Source organism: Pseudopodoces humilis, chromosome 5 (genome assembly GCF_049639895.1).
Source record: "Pseudopodoces humilis isolate 2021_Gansu_Grassland_sample_001 chromosome 5, ASM4963989v1, whole genome shotgun sequence".
NCBI lineage: Eukaryota > Metazoa > Chordata > Aves > Passeriformes > Paridae > Pseudopodoces > Pseudopodoces humilis.
In genome coordinates this window covers 27,745,930-27,766,947 of record NC_142204.1, presented here as the reverse complement: position 1 = coordinate 27,766,947, position 21,018 = coordinate 27,745,930, and the positions used below count along the sequence as shown (strand labels likewise).

The window sequence follows — 21,018 nt, the reverse complement described above, 5'->3', positions numbered from 1 at the left end:
GGCAAGTTCATGACATGCAGTACATTAGGACTATCATTTTCTCAGTAAATAAATGCTAAAAATATTTCTCCCTCATATTTTATAGCTATATGCCTTCTGTTCTCCACTATTTTATAATCTAGATGATTGCATACACTTAAATTGTCGTTCAAATAATTGGAAATGAAAATATTTTTAATAGAAATAGGAAGATTGGTATGAATAGTGCAGGGGCAGAAATGCATGTGTGAAAGCGCCAGAAGAGGCATTACCTCAAAGGGTTAAAGGCATGGTCTGTACTGAAAATCAAGGACACTGCTGGCAGTGGTAAAACATTAGGGAATATGTTCCTGTCATGAGAAGGAGTGTGCTCTGATAAAACAACAGCTCAGACAATTTATCAGCGGAAGACCCTGCCCTACAGCAACAACATTACAGCACATTGTGTGTGATATTCATCTTTTTGTTATTCCAAAAGGATGACCAAAAATATCTGAAAAAGGAAGCAAAAACAAGGAGAGCCACTGAAGAAAATTTTGGATCAAAAGGACCATACCACAGCAAAGGTTGATTCCTAAAGGGCAATGAAAAAATAGTTTGCTTTTCTTAATCAAAAGCAACCCAACAGATACACTAAGAATGCAACAGTCAGCCTACCACAACACACATAAGTGACCATGGACAAGCAACTTGGGCACATACACATGTACACCTCCTTGCTTTTGGGTACTGGGTGTGACAGGCTCCACAGGAGAACGTGACTGACTGAAAACCATTTTACCTAAGAGAAGAATCACTTCTGCCTTCAGTAACATTGCATATTGACTTTGGTTATGCAGATTCCCCCCAGCTGTTCTGCCATTGCAAATTAAAATTCCACATTCACATTCCATTTGTTAATAGGATACAATGAAGGGCAGAACCAAACACAAATGTGTGGCTCTCTTTCCTAAAGTGCAGTCTTATAATTGTTGCTAAAGAGTTCAAAGACTTGCAGCTTGGTAATTTCAGACTGCATATGCATTTCCTATTGAGGAAGCATCCAACAGCACTGGGAGCAGACACCAGCCACTGGAGCTGCCTTGTCACATCAGGTTCCTCTACTACCAGCTACAGAGTCGGGTTCATTCTCTTTTTTACCTTTTTTCACCATCCATAGATGATGCTACAGGTTTTTGCACAGCATATCAGCTTCAAAGGGAAGTTGGAAGAGAAGTGATTTTATCCTTGTTGTACAGTCTGGTTGTCTGGCAAAATTATAATTATGTGTTTAAAACTGTAAGCTTAAGAGGTGTCCCTCTTAGTGAGAAGTTTCATGGCTCATTTTATTAAATTCTTTTATTTAGGTCCACTTTATCAAAGCTCTTATTTTAACTAAATAGAGATTTAAAAAGGACAAGGTAAATGCTGCAAAACAGGCTATAAATTACAAAAAAAATATATACTTTTAAGTCTATAATGTACCACTGTGAAATCTGCCTTATGCCACCATGCCTACACATATCCAATTAAAATTCTGCCCTAATTAAGTACATATATTTTATCGGTTTTCAGCTCTTGGAGGAGGGAGGATATTAACAGCTTTGGAGGAAAACCACTTTGCCAAAACTGCAACCATATGGCAGCAAACAGAAAAGGACCATTCTAAAAAGATTTCATTCATGTTAAAAGAAAGTTTGACTTTTGAATTAATGTATTAGCTTTTATAGGCAGAACCACACTAGGGATGATGAAGGCTTCATGTCTCATCAGTGGCAGTGGAACAGGTGGAAGAAAGAGAGAAAATCAAGCATGTAGCTTCAGGCAGTCAAGGGTTTTTCCCAATTTCAATTTTGTTACAGCTGTACAGGGTGCAACATGAATCCTTACTTCTCAGTCAGCTTTTCTGGATGTGGCCCCACCTGACTCCATCTTTTCCTAAGCTGGTGGTCACATCTACTTTATTTTCCCGATCTTTGTGCTCAAAGTAATTTCCCTCACAAACATGAAAAGATTTCTTAAATTTTTCCCCATACTGCAAAGGAGAAATCATCAATAATAGCCTTGGTCATATCAGTAGAGAGAAGGTAAATAAACAAAGAAAATAACTTTTTTATGATGACTGTCTACAACTTTCATCCTGAAATGGAAGATTTGAGAAAGAACACTACAAAATGTATTCTAATTCAGTGCTCTGTGACCTACTGTCCATCCCTGGCATTAAATTTGGACAACATGACATTGAAACACAAATATACAGTGGGCACATCGAGAAGCAATAAAGTCTTGCTTGTACAAAAACTAGACATAAAGTGGAGTTGTAGGTTTTTTATGAATACAGAACAATGCAGTGCAGTCCTGCTTTTAAATGAGATACAGATAGTGCTGTCAACTTAGGCATAGACTTCAGTGTTCCAGAGTCCTTCTGGTTTCAAAGCCCTAAAAGAGCCAACTCATGAGCCTCTCTGAAGCTGTACACATGAGGATACATACTGCTAAAGTAAATATTCTGCAGATTTGCTGGCTTCCTTGAAAATATTTTTTTTCCATGTGGTATAATTCTGCTTCATATACCATTTTCAGTAAAAAAGCAGCATTAATCTTTGAAAGGCAAGCACTCAGGCTGTGTTATCAAGCAAGATTTGTAGCCTTGATATTGATATGAAGACATAGATGCTGCATATGGTGCTAGGATTATCTCCAAGCACAGGAAAAATCACTGTTCTCACAAAAGGGCAATCCAAAACCCTGTAAAATACAATCTTCCTAAATACAATTAGAATTTTGGTTATTTCAGCTGTAAGAAAAAGGCTTGACAGTATATTTCAAACTAAAATTTCAGATCAAGAAAATTAAGATAATTCAGTAAACTCTACCCTGTCTGTGTCTAGGTGGAACAAACTAGGAGAGCACTCAAGGGTAGGTACTTGCTCAGCTGACCAAAAATATCCTGACTTGTATACACACAGCAACTGTTTAGTGCATTTATGGACAGCATCCAAAATAGAATTTATGATTAGTAGAATTATAAAACTCTAAATCACCCTCCATGTGCTAGAACATATTTGACAGACGTTTCTAGCAAAAAACTAAAATGATTGTCGACTATTTTGATGTGGAATTGTGACTTTCAAAAAATTATTTTCTTACTCATTATTTTAACTGCTCTGATTTTATACAATTCTAGCTTTAATCATGATGATGATATGGTATCCATTACCCATTTTATTTTGGGTTTTTTAAGTAGATTATTTTTTGATTATCCTCTTCCAAGTGATTTGCAAATGTAAGTAAACCCTGAGTCACACACCTGAAAACAACTACCAAGCTCCTACTAACACAGACTTACTGCCGTGTATGTCTTGAAAGACTTCTTATTGGAAAAAAAAAGTTTATAATTAGGCAAAGAAAATATGAAATTGCATTGTTTCTTATTTTTATTTTACTTTCTAGATAGGTTCCTTCTGCATCATGTTATCACAGTAGTCACAGAATCATTACAAAATAGACTCAAACTGGCATAAAACAGTGATCTATTCCATTCTGATCAAGCCAAGATCACTTTTATACCAAACATTATTCTCTCTCATTCTGGCAACTATTCAAAAGTCTTGCAGATGCTGCTGAATGTAACCAAAGTTATAATCTTCCTAATAATCTATTTGGATGCTTCCCTATATCACCTTTATAATTTTGTCCTGTGGAGCAGAGGGAGATTCATTTTAGGTAGTTTTAGACAGCTATATCTGAGGAGCTCCTGCAAGGCATCAGTGCCATTTTGCATGTTTCAGACATTTAGACATGATGAACAATAACAAAAAAGCCTGCTTATCTAAGTCAGCATTAATGGTTCAGTTGTGCTCAATGCAGTCCACACTCCAGAAGTCTGAATTTAGACATTACAAATAGGATTTATCTGTATGACCCACCATTATTTTCATCAGGCTCATGCTTTCTTAATTAATTTGCAGGAAAAACAGATGAGACAATGTCAAAACCCTAACTGAAATCTAAATACCGGACATCTACTGTTTTTCCCTTACCTAATACTTCCTATCCAGTCCTAAAAGGGAGTTAGGTGGCTTTGATAGGTTTACTCTTGACAAATCCATATGGTTTATTACTTATTTCTTCTAGCTACCTAAAGTAGTATATCTGCTCCTTAACTTGCTTATTAATCAAAAATAATTCCCCGCATTCTTCTTTCTTTCCTCTTTTAAAGATAAGTTCTATATTATTCTTATTTAGTCTTTTGGTACCTGATACACCCCTCATGAAATCTCACAGAAAGCCACTAATAGGCCTGGTTTGCATACAGTTAAGCAACCTAACCTATAGAGTCTGTTCTTTCCTTATCTACAACTGATGTTTTAGCTCTAGGATTAACTGTGCATGTCATATGTTCACCAACAACGTTTACAGCAAACTCATGCAATAAAAAAAATCACTGTGTGCTTTTCCCTTCTCTGCACCTACTCCAAGCACCTTTTCCTTTCCTCCAGTAGCTCTCTTAGGTACTGAAGATTTCTTTGTTCTTCTTCTACCTATTAATGTACTAATATAGTTATATTAAATCTTACTAGTTGCTTCTCACTGAGTGCTTTGGCACTTCTGACATGTCTATACACACGTGTGTTATTCCACCATGTTTAGTAGAGAATTTTTCCTCATTTTGACTAAGCTGGAAGAAGAGATGAAAATTTAGCTCAGCTGGTCTTTTACACTTTCTTTTCTTCACATTGGTGAAGATTGTACTATGATCTTTAGTAGATTTCTGTTGAAAACCACACAGACTTGTCTTGAACCTGTGCCCTATATATTTCTTAAAATAAAATCTCTGAATTTGTTGACATCCTACCTTCTTCAGCTTTTTTCTTTTTTCCTGGGCAGTCTGTCAATGTAATTTTTTACACAAAAATGGCAACTAAAACCCTCCATTACTATCATGTCCAGTATCTTTGGAAAAGTATCAAGAACAAATAAAGTTTTTACTGCTTCCCTGGACACAAAGAGATATTTAAAAGCTCTATCTAGTCCTATTTTTGAGATCTGAAAGCAACTGTTTTTGAAATACAAGCCAAAAGTTCCTCTCTTCTTCCCTTTTTCTACTATTGTGATATTTAGGATAAAGTACCTACAATGTCAGTTTTGTTGTAATATCCAATTAATTATCATTTTCCTCATTAACTCTTCAGTTAATTCTTCTCTGTCCCTCTTTCTTCTACCATTAGCATGCAAACAGCAAAGATACCTTGCAAACTGACCCATGACTTTCTCTAGTCACTTCCTTTATCTTGTTTTAAATAATCCCAGGGAGAAGACCTATGTTCAAATTGCCTTATTTAAGATTATGACTTTTGTTCTTGCCAAATGGTTCTCATTTTAAACTTCTCTTGGGAGAGAGGAGAGTTCCATTGAGGGTGTATCTGACTGATGCTAGACTTGGACATGAGATGAGAGAATATTATCTTGGATCTTCAACTTCTTTATTCACTGCCACAGAGCCTGATAAGAACTTTTGATTTTCCAGGATAATTCTTAGCAGTACCATTATTACTCTTTATCCTATGCTAATGAGTGGTGCAAATCTTTGGAATTTGGCAAAATTTGACTCTTTGAAGAAACACATCAGCCATAATTTAAGTGCCAGGTGTTGCAGATATTTCCACAACACCTTGAGTAGAAGATCACAGCAGCCAGCCACACCTTTTATTTCTTCTTGGTAATAGGGGGTGTTTATTCCTTGGGCTAGTGTTTGGGGGTTTTGGCAGTTATCAAGAGTTGTTCTTACATGCTTCCTGGTCAGAACTCCTGCTTTAATTTGCCAGAGAACATCAAAAATCATCTTTTTCTCTGTAGTTTTAAGTTTGCTCCTCCAGTACCTGTACTGCTACTAAACAGAAAGCTCTGCTTTAATTTTTTTGTTCCTGAATGCATGCTGTGGATGAAGTCCTCATGAGCACACTCAATTTTGAATCTTTCATCTTACTGCTCCTCTAATTGCTTCTTAAGAGATTTCCCTGGAGATCTAAGAGAAGTCTTTCCAGATATAACCAGCAGGAAAATATAGGCCAAAGTCCTGGCAAGTCCATTCAAGAATTTCATCACAAGATTTCATCATTGTCTAATTTTAAATATAGCTGTTTCATTATGAGCATATTTCCTCTCAAATATTTTTCACTGAGAATGAGATAATATGTAGTACAAAAAGCTCTTAATGTTCATGATTGACAGAGTATTTGTGTTTGAATTTAACATATTTTTGCTATTATTAGAAGTTCATGAAAACACTGAAGAATAATATGAAGTGCAAGACTAAGCAAACACTAAAATGAAGGATTCCATAGGAAGCTACATTTACTCTTCAGTATTATCAGGATTTTTGCTACTTGATAAAAAGTTATTAGACAAGTGAAGTTCCCTTAATACAGTGCTCAATAATCTAGATGCTTGCAGTTCAACGGTAGAAGTTTCTTTGACATACACTCTCTGAACATTAAAAACATTATTTTAAAGCTTTACTGGATAAGCTTTACCCATATATTCAAGTAAAAACTAAAATCCCTCATATTTATGCATAAACTAATGAAGTATTTCAAAATTACATTATCTGATACCATTCTACTTAATTTTTATTCCTAAGCATAGGCCAGATCTTTACCTTTGGCTGTGTTATGTTTAAGGTGAAGCCTGCTAGCAGTGAGAAGTAAGAACTACTTATTTCCTCCAAGATAACCTATTACTTGGTTATTATTGAGACAATAAAAAATAATATACTTGAAGTATAGTATGTTTGATGCACGTAATGCATTTGATTCAATAATAGTTCCCTTTGCTTTTCTGCCTAAATTGTGTTTGACTGAATCTGGAAATGGTCAAAAGGAATGAAAAGTGGAAGCTGCATGTGAAGCTGCATGTGAAGCTGCATATATTCAGGCCTATAGGAGAAAGATATGTCTTTATTGAAAGCTGCATGTAAAGCACAGCTGGTAAAATTTAAGGAAACAGCTGTATTTTGATTGATCATAGCTTGATGTCTTAGTTAAGAGCAAAGTCAAACTATTATCCTAAACTAGCTAAAGACTGTTAAGGAGTTGACAGGAAAGAAAAAAAATGTTGGTGTTCAGAAAGCTGCACACTGAATAGAAAGTAAGTTGGAACTCAATGTCCACTCTGGGAAAAGAAGCAAAGAAAAGACTAGGCCTCCTATCACCTGCAAGAGTTGAAACACCAAATGTCGTATTTCCATCAAGAAAAATAAGGTATGTAGTAGAAACACAAAATGACTGATGACAAGAGTTGTGAAGTATTTTTGATCCTAAAAAAAGTAGAAAATGAAAAGCAGTGGTCAGTCATAGGAACAGAGTAGTATTTACACATCACTAAGTCATGGAAATTGTCAAGCATATACTGTTGCTATTGTCTCCGTTTCATAGCTCTTACTTGCTCTGCAGCTTCTTACCCTACACCAAATTTTGCCTTTGGTGCCTTTGTGCTACTGTGGGAAGCTGACCCTGGCTGGATGCCAGATGTTCAGCAAGCCACTCCATCACTGCCCTCCTCAGCAGGACAGGGCAGGGGAGAAAATAGGATGTGAAAAAAAAGCCTCTTGGGTCAAGATAAAGGCAGTTTAATACAGCAAAAGAAAATGCCTGTGCAAAATCAAAGGAAAACAAAAGGTTTATTTTCTACTTCCTATCAGCTGGTGATATGCAGCCTCCCCCTCCTTTTTCTTAGCTTTTATTGCTGAACAGCCCTGTGTGGTATGGAGTATTCCTTGCAGCTTGAGCCAGCTATCCTGGGTATGTCCCCACCCAAGATCTTGCCCACCCTCCACCCACTGGTAAAGGGGGAATGTTGGAGAGCTTGGGTGCTGAGTGAGCACAGGGTGTTTGACAGGTGAACATCTTTCTAGCTACCAATGCAAAGAACTATGAAGACTGCTGTGGGAGATAATTCCATCTCCAGCAGACCTGGTACAACTACCACAATAACATCTAAGAAACAGAAAATCCTGAATTATTTATAATATCTTCAGAAATTATTCACTATCTCCTAATGTAGAGCTTGTCTACGAACAGTTCTGTTTTCCAATGCTGCAAGTTGCAGAAAGACCAGTTACCAGAACAACATGCCTAGCACTTTTTGTGATATTTCCCCTTACTCTTTTTAGAAAAAAAAATAAGCTGAGTCTGCTTGTTTTATCTGCAATTATATTTGCATACAAATCAGTTATTTTCTCTCTATCCCAGATCCCTTTTCACTGCAAGCTACTGTTAAAATAGCTGTGCCAATTATATTTAATTGATAAGACAGTTTCATCCTGTATATATATGTAATAAAACGGACAGTTGTTCAAATATATCATTTTCCAAATTTTAAGTGATAAGGTACATAACATCCTGCCCTATATATAAACCCAATGCAATTTTTAGCAGGAATGTACCAGTACAGGTGAGTTAAAACAGCTTTGCCTCAGAACTAAATTATTTGGACATGCAAGTCAGTTTTCCCTCCATGACTTAAGCAGGAGACATAATAAAATGCTTTAAAAATTTTTATCAGCACAGTTGCACAGGTTTATGCTGACAGACCAACAGGCTAGGCATGACACAGGGTTCTTAGAATTCTCCATGGTAGGGGAAGTTTTCAAATTTTCCCATCATTGCTAACACCAGTCACTGTCTGTCAGCAACATTTTCAGCCCTGTGCCAAATATTTCTTCGAGGCAGCATTATATAATATTTTAAAAAGTGTCAGCAGTTATTGGATTATATATACTCAGAGTTCCATCATTCCAAACAAATCGTCATCTGGAAAAGACTGTAAAATACCCCCCTTGAAGAAAGGCTTCAACACAAAGACATTAATGAAGTATTTTTTTCTGGTAAGATTTCAAAACAACATTAATGACTCCAAGATGCTATTTAAAGCAACAGCTCCAGGACACTGGGCCTAATGCATCTCTAACAGTAAACAACATAGATTCTGTTCATGGTTATTCAAATATCTACAAATTATTTCAGCACAGTGGGTTACTTAGCAATTTCTTATCCACAGTTTCCTTATGGACAATTAAATAAAAATTAAACAATAGTTGGTTGTTTTTCCTTACTTGTAGCGTGATCTTTCATCTCACCCAGTCCAGTATTAATTCCAGCATCTATTGAACTCATGATTTTATCAATCTACAAAAGAGACAACAGTGAAACAATTGAGGGATCCCATCTTCAGATTATTTTATAATCTATAAACTATTATAACTATTTTATTTTAGTTTTTCATGCATAGCTTTATGGCATTATTACCCTCATTAGTAAAACAACAATCAAAATTGTAAAAACACATAAATCAAAGGTAGACAATTAATTTCTCCACTTTGATTTTTATTTACAATATTTGCATGCCAGCAAAAACTAAAGCTAGTATTTCTTTTTCCATGGCAGAGTTCCTTACATGCTGATGGCTCTGTTCATCTAGCTATAACCACTAGTGGTTATAATAGGTTAAACTAGTGGTTTGTATAAGCATTAATATTAATGAATAAAATATATTACCTTGTATGTTCTAAAGTATTTTAAATACACACAATGAAATAAATTGTTCAATAAATATTTCCAGAGAATTCCTAGCCCTCTTTTTTTTCCTACCTGCCCCAAGGGGACTAAATAGGTATGAAACAGTGGTGTCCTCACATAAGACAGAACAACATTCTCTGTGAAAAAACACTGCACTTATCCCAAAACTTACACACATTTCTGAGGCACATTGAACTTACTAGGTCAAAACCACTGTATCTATTTTATTTTCTGTAACAACAGGACAAACCAAAACATGAATCAAAAGGTTGCTGTGGACTAAGAAGGTAGACAAAGAGAAACACACTTTACTAAGCTCAATATTAGAACTAGTAGGAAAAGTATGTATTAGCCACTGGTGACAGGAGAAAGTCTAGAAATTATGACAGAATCTGCAGATTGAGCAGTCATATATATATATATATATTTCACTTCTTTTACTCTTAAGATCAAACCTTGATGTAAAAAGGCAAACGTGGACCTGACTCTAATCAGGATTTTATTATAGTATATCCAAGCTGTAAAGATTAAAACCTGAGTAAAAAAAAATTAGTTCATCTCCACTGAGAGAGTATCTCCTCTACAATGAAAAGTGCCTTAAAATGCCCTATCAAATCAGACATTTAGGCTAGCTTGAAACATTTTCCTAGAAAAATAACCAACCACATAATCAAACTCTGGGTTCTTTTTGAACATAATAGCACCCTGGAGATGGATGTATTTCCGCACTGTGGTAGTTTTAAAGAGAAAAGCTCACTTCTCTGTAGGAGCAGTAAAGATCTAAACATTTCACACTTTTAATTTACCTCAATGAGATGGGTACTTCTGTGTCTATGAAGAATCATTTACATTCTTAAAATTCAGCACAGGAAAAAAAAAGTTAAACATAGGGTGTCTAAAATTTAATTTAAATTGAATTCTAAACCTAAAATAAAGTCTCTCATATGAGCAAGCATGTGCACTACAAATTCAGTGTGGACATTTCTGTTAGTAGTCCTGAATTCATTGCAGCTAGGAGTATTCCCACTTCACACAGCAGCCAGGTATGTGCCAAGCATTTTGTACACAGGCTACATACTAGTTAGAGGATAAGACGCATAAGGAGGGTTTGTAGAATGCCCAATGGATTCTCTATTGTTGCCATTTTCTCCTGGCTCTTGCTGATGTGGCACTGCCATGGTGGAAATAATTAGCAAATATGTAAACAATAGGCACAGTTACTAAGGATTTTATTAATGTTATTATTGTCAGCGGTGAGGGCTTTAGTAGACAATAATTTCAGTGCCACAAAAAATTGCAGAATTACTTCTGGTTAACTTCATTCACTAGGGAAACAATAGACTTTATTGAGTGGGCAGCGTTTGAACAGAAATGCTTTGCATTTTGTGCCTGCTGTTGAACTCCCTTGCAATACAATGTGACATTCTCTCTGAGACTTTGAAGTGTGGAACAGTCACTTTTTATTTTGTCTTCAAAACTGAAAACCATAACAGTGTCTTCACAAGACCACAGTACTTAAAAATTGAAAAAAAAACTTACTTCTTCCCATTCTGATGTGAAGGAAGGTGTTCTCTCCGAATTCCCTTTGGAGCACTGTGGCTTTGGTGTGGGTTCACTCCAATTGCTTCTCGCTTTTTTATCATTTGGTGGATGGGTGATAAGATTAGAATCTGACTTTGAAACATTTTTGCACAAGTGCATTTCCAGCAAGGTCTTTGGTAAGGATCGTATTCTGCCCAGCGTGCACGCTCGCTCCACAAATCCCCCAGTGGTAATAACCCATTGTTCACTTATCCTTGGCGCACCAACCAGGGTATGATTTTCTGCTGGTTTATTTTTAGTATGAAATATGGTTCTGTTTACAATTGGTGGCTTTTTTTTCTTAACAGGAGGATCAGAGCTGCTTTCTTTCCGTAGCTGTATCTGTTGCGCTGCGCTCTTGCTCAAAATGCTTTTCTCCAGTGGCCCGCTGCACAAGTTTACTTTGCTGTACAGCTGGAGAGGATTTTCAGGTGGGTCACATGCAGGTGATGATCCATGAAGTAAACCTGCAAACTGCTCAGCGGGGTGTCCTTCAGGAAGCTCACTTTCAGTGGATGCTTCACCCTGGCTACATTGCTCTGAAATGAGAGAGTACCTTGTAAACATAAAAGGGAGATAAAGTAGTTCAAACAACGAAACGCTTACTCCCCTCAAAATCAGTTTTTAATGCTGCACTCTTATGTAAAGAAACATGACAATTACTCCATGAACTGAATTATTATTTTCTTAAAAAAAAAAAAATCTTAAATGTGTTTATTTTATCCTAAAATATCTGCTAGTTGAAGAACAGCCAACAATGCTCAGTGCTACATATAAATTCCATGAAAAAACAACTTTATAAGATAAAATAGGACAGTGCTATTCCATCAAATTGATGATGTCTCTTTTAATTTGTTATTGAGTTGAAATGAGCACAAATTACACAGTTTAGTATGATGAATTAGGTAGTTAGTTTGTAGGTGGTAAAATACATGAAGAACCATTATTGTCAGGAGTATTCTTAGTAATTTTTCTTTTTATAGGCATTATAATAATAGTGAATTTACACTCTGATGCCTTTTTACTGACAGTCTCTAAGGAATAGATCTGAGTGTTGCTTTTATTTTTGGGAACTTTTGAGAATAGTAATAGTAACCATTGGTAAAAGAGGGCACAAAATCAAGTCTTTTCAAACATGCTTTATATGTAACTTAGTACATACGCACACACACAAAAAGAAACCACATAAAAATGCACTTCTTTGGCAAGGTTTAGAGTGGATTTTTAAAATTTTATAGCTCTTTTTTACACTTGCTGCTGAAAGAACTAGGAGGGTAAAAAATAAGGAGGCTTGCACTGCCTCACTCTAAGTGTTAGTGTGGTTAACATCCCTCTATCAACATGGCATTAAGTCAGAATGTTCTAGTCAGAATAACTGTGTCCCTGCTGATGGTCACATCTCAATAACTACTTCATTAAAAAGAAACAAATTTATAACAATTAATAATTATTAATAAATAAATTAATCTCATTTTTTTTAAGAAGTTGTATGTTCTAGATTGACTCTAACTGTAGGACTGTGTGCACAGCAGTAGCTACCACAAGGAATCAAGCATAGCATCATGTACAAAGATATTGAGCAGTTTTCTCCAATTAACTAAAATATCTGCTGGCAAAAAAAAGCCTCAATCAAATCTCAAAATATCCTTTCTAAAAGAAAACAGTGCTTGACTTTATGAATGACAGAAGAAAGATTTTGGTGTGTACTTCAAAACTTCATCAACTCTTTTACTAGTCAGCAGCTTAAAAATATAAAATTAAATGTTTTTCTATATATGATAAAATTCTAAGAACCTATGAACATATATTTTTCTTCTTTGAGAAACAACCAACTAGAATATACACTTCAGACATTTTGCAACCAAAAAGATGTGAGGTGTTATGGAGAAAGGTTAAATGTAGGATATGACAGAGCCTAAGGGATCAATAAACCCAGAAAAAATTGGTTTAGGGCAAAAATTCAGGGGAAAAGGGGGACATGGGGCATTCTCTCCTTGATTTCTGAAAGTTGCTGATTTATACATACGTATGCAACTTTGAAGGTGAAGTCAAAATGAGGAATAAATTATGCAAATAATCACTGACTTGGGTGTTTTTCCTTTACATGAAAAGCTCAGTAGCTGAGATTCTGCTCCAGATTAAGACACTTCATTTTTCTACATGGGTAAGAAGCATGTTAGCTCCCACCATAGTCAGAGATCAGATTAATAAAATGAGTGGAACCTCTCACTCCCTGCACTCTGTTCACTGGCTTAACTACACTGCCAGTGACTTATGGGAAACAGCATTCAGCTTGTGTTCACATACCTACATTTATATATCTTAGTCATGAATCCTATTTTGATGTTCCAGACAGGTATCTTATAGCTGTGTATTGAACTCATTGAGGAGACAAATATTTTTATCAGGACAAAGTAAAGCAGGAGGAATAAATCAGGAAAAGGAAAAGCTTACAGAGACAGGATTGCAAGAATTTCACTACTAACTTTGCTACATCTATGTTACAAAATAGTACTGGCCAACAGCTATTAGGATCTGAAGGAATTACTAGGCTCATGTCCTTTAAGTTACACTCACCTTCTCAAGACAGAGCTGGTCCACTCAAATAACTACTGGGAATGGTCTCAGGTCTCAGCTAAAACTTGCATTGTGCCTGGGCACCTTCTAGGTGAGTCTGTTCAGTATTGGCCAAAGACTGGCAAAACCCAAACAGTTTAAGAGTACAGACCGCCAGTGGCATCTCATGCCCTGATTTTGCTCAGTTTACTGCTGTAAACGAAGTTCTTACTGAGAACTCCTATTCCCCCGTGGTCAGTAAATATATGTACTGACCACTAGAAAGTGTGTGTATCTCTTACTTTCCAGCAGTGTTGCAGTGACAGCATATCAAAACATTAATTCTGGATGTTTTGATAGTCAATGTGGCAGCAGTTTACCATGTATCCAAAGATTTCAAATATATTGTATGAGCCTTTTGCAGCTTGATCTTTCACAACTGTTACTGTACTGTGCGCACATAAGTATATATATTCTACTTTAGGCATAACTTTCATCTTTAAAATACCCACACAAAAACTTCAAGAAAGTCAGAAAAAATTAAAACAGAAGTTGCTTGTGCACCCATTAGTCTTCTATAAGATCACTACTAGTTTTCAAACATAAATACCCTGTCTATTTCACTTAGTGTTCAGAATGAAGTTTGCTTAATGAAGAAGCAGCTCCTCAACATTTTCATAGTATCATAGAACTGTTCAGTTTGGAAAAGGCCTCTAAGATCATCAAGTCCAACTGTTAAACCAGCACTGCCAAGTCCGCCACCACCACCAATCCATGTCTCTAAGTGTCATATCTTCACATCTTTTAAATATCTCCAGGGATTTATATTCTCTTTGTTCAATAAGAGTGGTCTTATTACCTATTTACTGCACAGTATCTAATTTGTTTTTGAATATCAAGTTCTTTAACAGCTTCTCAAATTTTTATGACTCCATTATCTAAGGGGATCACAAATATGAACTCATGTATCCTTCTAAGGTGAGATTGTAATGTGATATTATAGTAATTTGAAAAATGTAAGACACAAGGATATAATGCTGAAAATGTACAAATGTTTGGGCATCTGATTTGAGATTCCTCAAGATTTTCTTTATTCAGAGTATTAAACACTTTTCAACAGACAATAATTTCATAGGATGGTTATTATTTATTTCAGTAGATCAAAAGAATCAGACCCCTAATGTCAAATTTGTCACTCAAAAGCCAAGGAACACAGCTGATGGCTGCTTGGATAACCTTTAGGTAATGGCTGCTTGGGTAACCTTTGGTCTATCTTGACCAGAGTAACAAAAGCTCTGGCAGAGACAGTGTATTCTGTTGCCTTCAGCTGCCTCAGCTGACACTTCTTTGATACATTTTGCTTTCAATAAGAGCTTTGTTAATTATGTGACAAAGTAAGCAAAGATCTCATAGCTATACCTTCTTCACCCCATGATTTTGAGCAATGCAAACCACATCTATACCAGGAAATGAAAAAGACTGGGGCTGTCAGGAAAAAAAATAATCCATGTGGTGATGATGAAGGTTGTGAAGCAAGCAGCATTGCAAGCTGCACTGCAGCCCTAAAACAGATTATCCAGTGGTGCCATCTGCACCCTTGCACAGTTTCAAGACCTGCTTAGGAAAAGACATGTCTGATCTTATGATGACAGTCCTGCTCCAAACAGGAGGATGGACTAGAAATCCTCCAGACATCCAACAGTTTAATGAAACAATTATATTTCTGAATCTTCTGGCTTTTGAATTGATAACTGTTAAGGTTAATGTTCTTTGAATATTGACTTGTATTATTATTTTAGTTTCTTAATGTAGTTAATGTTCAATATTTTTATGTTCAGCAAATAAGGAGAGTACAGAGATGGACTATAATTCTGCTCTAAATAGTATAGTAGCCTAGCACTCACTCTCATATTCTGAAGAAATTATAGAAGGAAAAAAACATAAACCATATAACAGATAATCATAAAATAATTTCCTTGAGTACATTTTTCTTTCTCATTCCAAATCAGTATTTGTTAACCTAAGACCTGAAATATGAGATGTTAAAAACCTCTTCAAACCACACCATTATCTAAAAATACAGATTCACTGTTCATGGGAATATCCAAAAACTCCATCTCAAGAACTTAAATAGTGAAAAGCTTTATGCAGGCTAATACCACTACCATACCCTTGCTAAAACAGGCAAATTTATTTGAAAAAAAAAAATAAATTTTTTTTTAAAATAAGCTTTTAATAATTACCCATCTCTGAGACAGATTTTTTTTAAATTTTTGCATATTTAGAAAATGATACTGAAATCAATATTTCTCCTAAAGCTCAGTAGTAATGCACAAAATGTTATATTTTACATATTATTTTCTGCTTTTAAACATTAAAAAAATTCTTATTTTGAATATTGCTGTGCATTGAAAAAAACCCATATTATTAAACCTTTTATTAATTCATATATTTATTTCTTCTTATTATTATTTCAACCAACTTAACTGGCACTAAGAATTTATGTAAACAATTACATTACATAGGTCTATACTCAGTGAACAGTCATTTAATAATGCCAGGTTTTTCTGTTCACAGGCCTTTGAGTAAGCTTTATGAGAAGCAACTTTAAGAGAGAGGGTGGGGATATAAGGGAACAGGAGAAGTTCAGGATCTTGGACTCAATCCCAGTGGAGAGAAGCATTCAGCTTATAATTATTTTTTTTTTTCCATTTTGCAAGTACATTTATTTTTGTAATAAAAAAAAGCCAATAGAAAGAGATCTTGCTTCCTTACCAGATACTGCTTTTCTTACCACTTTATCTTTTTACTTGTAAATAGTATCATAAATACCAAAACATAAACAGATGTCATTTCTACAGAACTTTAGTGTTATTACAAGTGCACGTACAGCTTATCCATCTGAGTGGATTACTTCTGAAAATCACTGTGATACTGCCATATCTGTGTTGCAAGGAAAACATTTACATTTGGAACTACAAATAAATTCAGTTGTGCCGTAATCTCAAAGCCACAGATACATATTGCTATTATCACCAGTTTATACACAACCAAACTGGTATTTAGGAAGCAGATTGCAATTCAATCAGCTATTTATTTTCACACTGATGCACCCCAGCACAGTTGCTTGTGATACATATATAGAACTCTATGGAATACCATTCCTCACTTGCAGTATTTGAGAGTTATAATTTACAGATGCTTCATCAAACTCATCTATTTTTTTCCTGATTCTGACTCCAAGACTGCAGAGCACATTAAGAAAATCAGAAGCATACTGAATACCGTGAATTTTGCATTCATGTAAAATTGGAAATCGTCTTATTCACATTTGTATCTCAAGAGATTCCATGTTCCAAACTAAAGTGCATTCAGGAGAATAACAGTTGTTAATAACACCAATGAAAAGAGCTGTAATAGATAAATTATAATGACAGAGTTAGATCTTTAACAGGCATTGCTGTTGCCATGGTAGAAAATTTCTAATGTAAAATAAAAATCCACTAGAAAATTGTTCTATAGCTATGGTAACAACTGTATTGTGACATGATTATTCTATTCAGGTTCTGTTTTCATTTTATCCAGAAAGATGTTTTTAGCATCACGCTTTGCACATGTGTAATATCTGCCCAAAAATGTATTCTCAACTCCTTTTCCCCACATTCAGTTGACTGCTAAAACCAACAGTCAGAACTGAGTAATATTTGGAAACTACCCTCTTATAGAAGGATGGATAAGCATATTTGCATAGTAAAGTTGCTTTGCAGACACTAGAATACCCTCAGTAGGGAGGATACCAGTTGTATTGGCAAAGTGATATAAAAGGGGATGATCAGCAAGGAAAGGGGTAAGACAGAAAATTCATAGTATTTAAAAACAGAATTAGCAATATTCAGGAAGGCATTATTTCACACAGCAAACAAAATAATTCTCTGACCAAACTACAGCTCTTTGATGGCAGCACTTTGGCTGCAGATATCTTAGATGAGGCAGAGCTGTAAAAGTTATAGCAAAGTACAATGGACCTGGGAGATAGAACAATATTACTAAGCAAGTGACGAAGACTGTGGGCTTCTACAATGACAGAGAAGAAGAGCAATAGTGTCCAGCCAGATTGCAGTTTCTTCTGCTTATTTCTAAATCTGGAGAAATCACCAGAATGTGGTTGGCAAGGTTGCTGTTGATGGTCTCCACGCTCTGTGCCCAGGTTCTAACTCTGCCAGTTTCTCAAAACCCATCCCCTTAGAAATCACAATGAGCTTCTCTGTGGGTTGGGAGTTTGCTCTTACAATCTTCAAAACTGCCAATTCACCCCTTAGCGTCACAGTCTGCACTCAACTCTGTACTGAGTCTGTACTCTGCCTCATTGTCTCTACCTTCATAGTTTCACTCTCATCATCTGTTTCACGACCCATCTAGAACTGAAAAGATGGGAAAGATTTTCTAGGAAATATATCTCCATATGGAGTTTTCTGAATACTGCTTGCCAGCATCTAACGAAGAAAAAAAGCTTTGGGTGAGGAAAGATATTAGGCAGTTATTACTGCTTAATTCCAACCATATTATCATGCCTAAATATAGTCCTTGCCCAAATTTTCAGCAATAGCAGTGTAATATGGTACAAACAGAGTAAATTTTAGCTCTTATTGAGCTGCTTCTGTATATCTTCGGATTTTTTTTTTATAAATGTATATTCTGTATTTGAGGAGGACATAAATGTAATTTTCTCATTCCCACAAAGGGTTAAATTTTACTGCAAAATTCAACACAGACAAAAATAAAGAGCTGCAGCTGCCACCTCCATAATGCCGTTTCCATGAGGATTTCTTTCTATGTGACTATATAAGGCATGGTTCCTAGACATCTTAAAGACAGACAGGCTCTCATGAACCATCACATTTTACAGTACAAAATTCTGCCTTATGCCTGCACATCAAAATAAGGATTCTTCAGAAAAATAACATGCTAACATTTTTTATGGACTAAACATATCAGACAGATAAAATAATGGTCAGCATCCCTCAGGTGAAATACTGGACAAACTCAACACTCACATTCAAACTAAAATTCTGCTGGAACATTTCAGCTCTGCCATGCAGCGAAAGTAAAAAGAAATCCTCTCAGTGAGTCTTTGTAACTTTCAGTGAATGTTTCATAAGAAATTTTGAGAGGTGAATGGCAACGGATGTTAAATGTAATTCTACAGAGAGATCACATATCACAGAGAAATTCTGTGAGGATCTCTTTTTCAGCAAAAAGCAGTTGAGTGGGCTGTGGCTGTGCTCAGAAAGTACATGTTAATCTGACAGTGGAGTACAGCAGGGCAGAGTGATACAAGAGGAAAACTTGGTGACATTTAATAACCAAAATCTTTGCAAAGCAATATCAATGTGATAGATGAGCACTTGAAACCATATCCTTTTGTTGAATACTGTAAAAAAACCCTGTTACATGTTCCACTTCTGGTATTTCACACATCACATGGAAGGAAGGAATGAGAAGTTTCTCCACCAAGTGGGAACAAAACTTACTAATATTCAAGGCAAAAGAATCTATAAAAAATAGTGGATGATTCTCAGAAGAATGTTTCTAAAAGGAGACACTGCACAAAAAATTTCATTTAAAAGGAATGATTTGCCCTAGCAACAACTCAGCTTCCCCCAGCATGAGACAAGACCAGAAAGCAAATGAAGTGTATGTTCTGTTTTCTAACCTCTGTATAGAATATATATATATATATATATATTTCTGAACAGAGCATCATTTTTAAGATACTTCAGCTTGTCTCTTTCCTCATTGCACATAGATCACCTATGCTCTTTTTCAACTTATGTTTCAAATCCAGAAAGAATGGAATTCTTTTATGTTCTCATAAGAAATAATGTAAAATAAAGGCCCCCTACCCAAATGGCCTCTTTCAGTTTTCACTAAATCTCTTGTTAGGTTGTAGGGACAAAAAGTGTACAAAATTAAGAATGTCTAGAACATGTCTCTGTCTGTAGAACAAAATTTCAATTCTAGATATAGGTACATATACAGTCAAGGAAAATTACATTCAGATTTACAACTCTGTGTGGAACATTCACTGAAATTTTATATAATTGATTACATGTGACAATATTGAAACTAATAACTAAAATTCATAGTTTTTTAACAATCTTGCAGCTCACCACATCTTTCAGTTATAAATACTGATTGGGGAAAATGAGAGAATAAAAACCAAATTAACTGTAATCACTTTCTCCTAATGATTTATTTGAAGGTTGCAAATGTGAGAGGATAACCATTTAAATTCTTTTGAAAGTATTTACAAAACATAAATGATCTTTACAAAAATCTACACAACTATATGCAAAATAATTTAGCTAAGAATAATAACTTTCTAAGTATATTTAATATCTCTAAAAGTTGTTTGCTGTTCACAAGTAACTGTATTTACTTTAAAAAGTAATATTACACACAGGATGCTTAAAAGAAGATGTGAAAAGAAGGGCAGATATTCAAGTGGCTAAATGTAGGAGTATATATATGACCATTTTAGACACTATAGGGTATCCAAAATAATTGCAAAGGCTGACAGGTGTGATACACAACATTGTCTTTCTTGTGGAGCAGCAAGAGGTCAGAAACAGTACTTGTAGTATCCAAGTTGGTCTAGACATCTGGTTTGGCACTTGAATTGCTTCTTAGAGGTCAAATGGTAGCAGACAAGGAGCACTGAGGGTAGATGTAGACATTACATCTCAGAGCATCCTTTACTGTAGAATAAATAATTTCATGTGTGCATACTCCCCACTTCAGATGACATACATACGCTTACTTTAAATAGGAACTGAAAATTTGTTATTATCTTAAGTCATGATTGTTGATACTTCTACCAAAAGAGCCATCAAGAGGCCAGATCACCTGAGTGCCATAGAGCATGAAAGGTTGGCTGACACTAGGTATCAGTTTAGGATATTTTGTAAACATATGTGCATTTGAAACATGGAATTAACCTACTTTAAATTAACTGTTACTGCTAGGAGAGCAGCAGTCATAGCTAGCAGTCAATGTGTAGCTTTATTAAGCTACTAGCATGCAGAAAAGCACTTGCTCAATTTTAGATATAGTTAAAGGAAAAACAAGCATTAGACAGACATGGAAGAGCGTTGAATGGCATTGGAAGACAATTACAAACTTTCATGCTCCACCACAAATGACATTTTACAGAGCTCTCTTACTGTATAAATACAACCAAATAAACAAAAATATTATTATGAAAAACTGTATGACTCATCAACTAGTTGCAGGACAGAAGCTCTCACAGAGACCAAGAGGCACAGTTTAATGTAATTAAAACCCC

The 21,018-nt window shown here is 35.4% G+C and overlaps 1 protein-coding gene across 5 annotated transcripts in view; it reads right to left on the bottom strand.

The window, feature by feature from the left end:
- ANKS1B (ankyrin repeat and sterile alpha motif domain containing 1B) overlaps nt 1-21,018 on the bottom strand; it is a 412,516-nt gene that overhangs the window by 205,164 nt on the left and 186,334 nt on the right. For all 5 annotated transcript variants that reach the window (XM_088055377.1, XM_088055378.1, XM_088055379.1 and 2 more), the window contains exons 13-14: nt 11,076-11,656; nt 9,074-9,146 (exon numbers count right to left, since the gene is read on the bottom strand). In XM_088055377.1, coding sequence (XP_087911503.1) covers nt 9,074-9,146; nt 11,076-11,656 — 654 coding nt within the window. The remainder of the gene's footprint in view (nt 1-9,073; nt 9,147-11,075; nt 11,657-21,018) is intronic.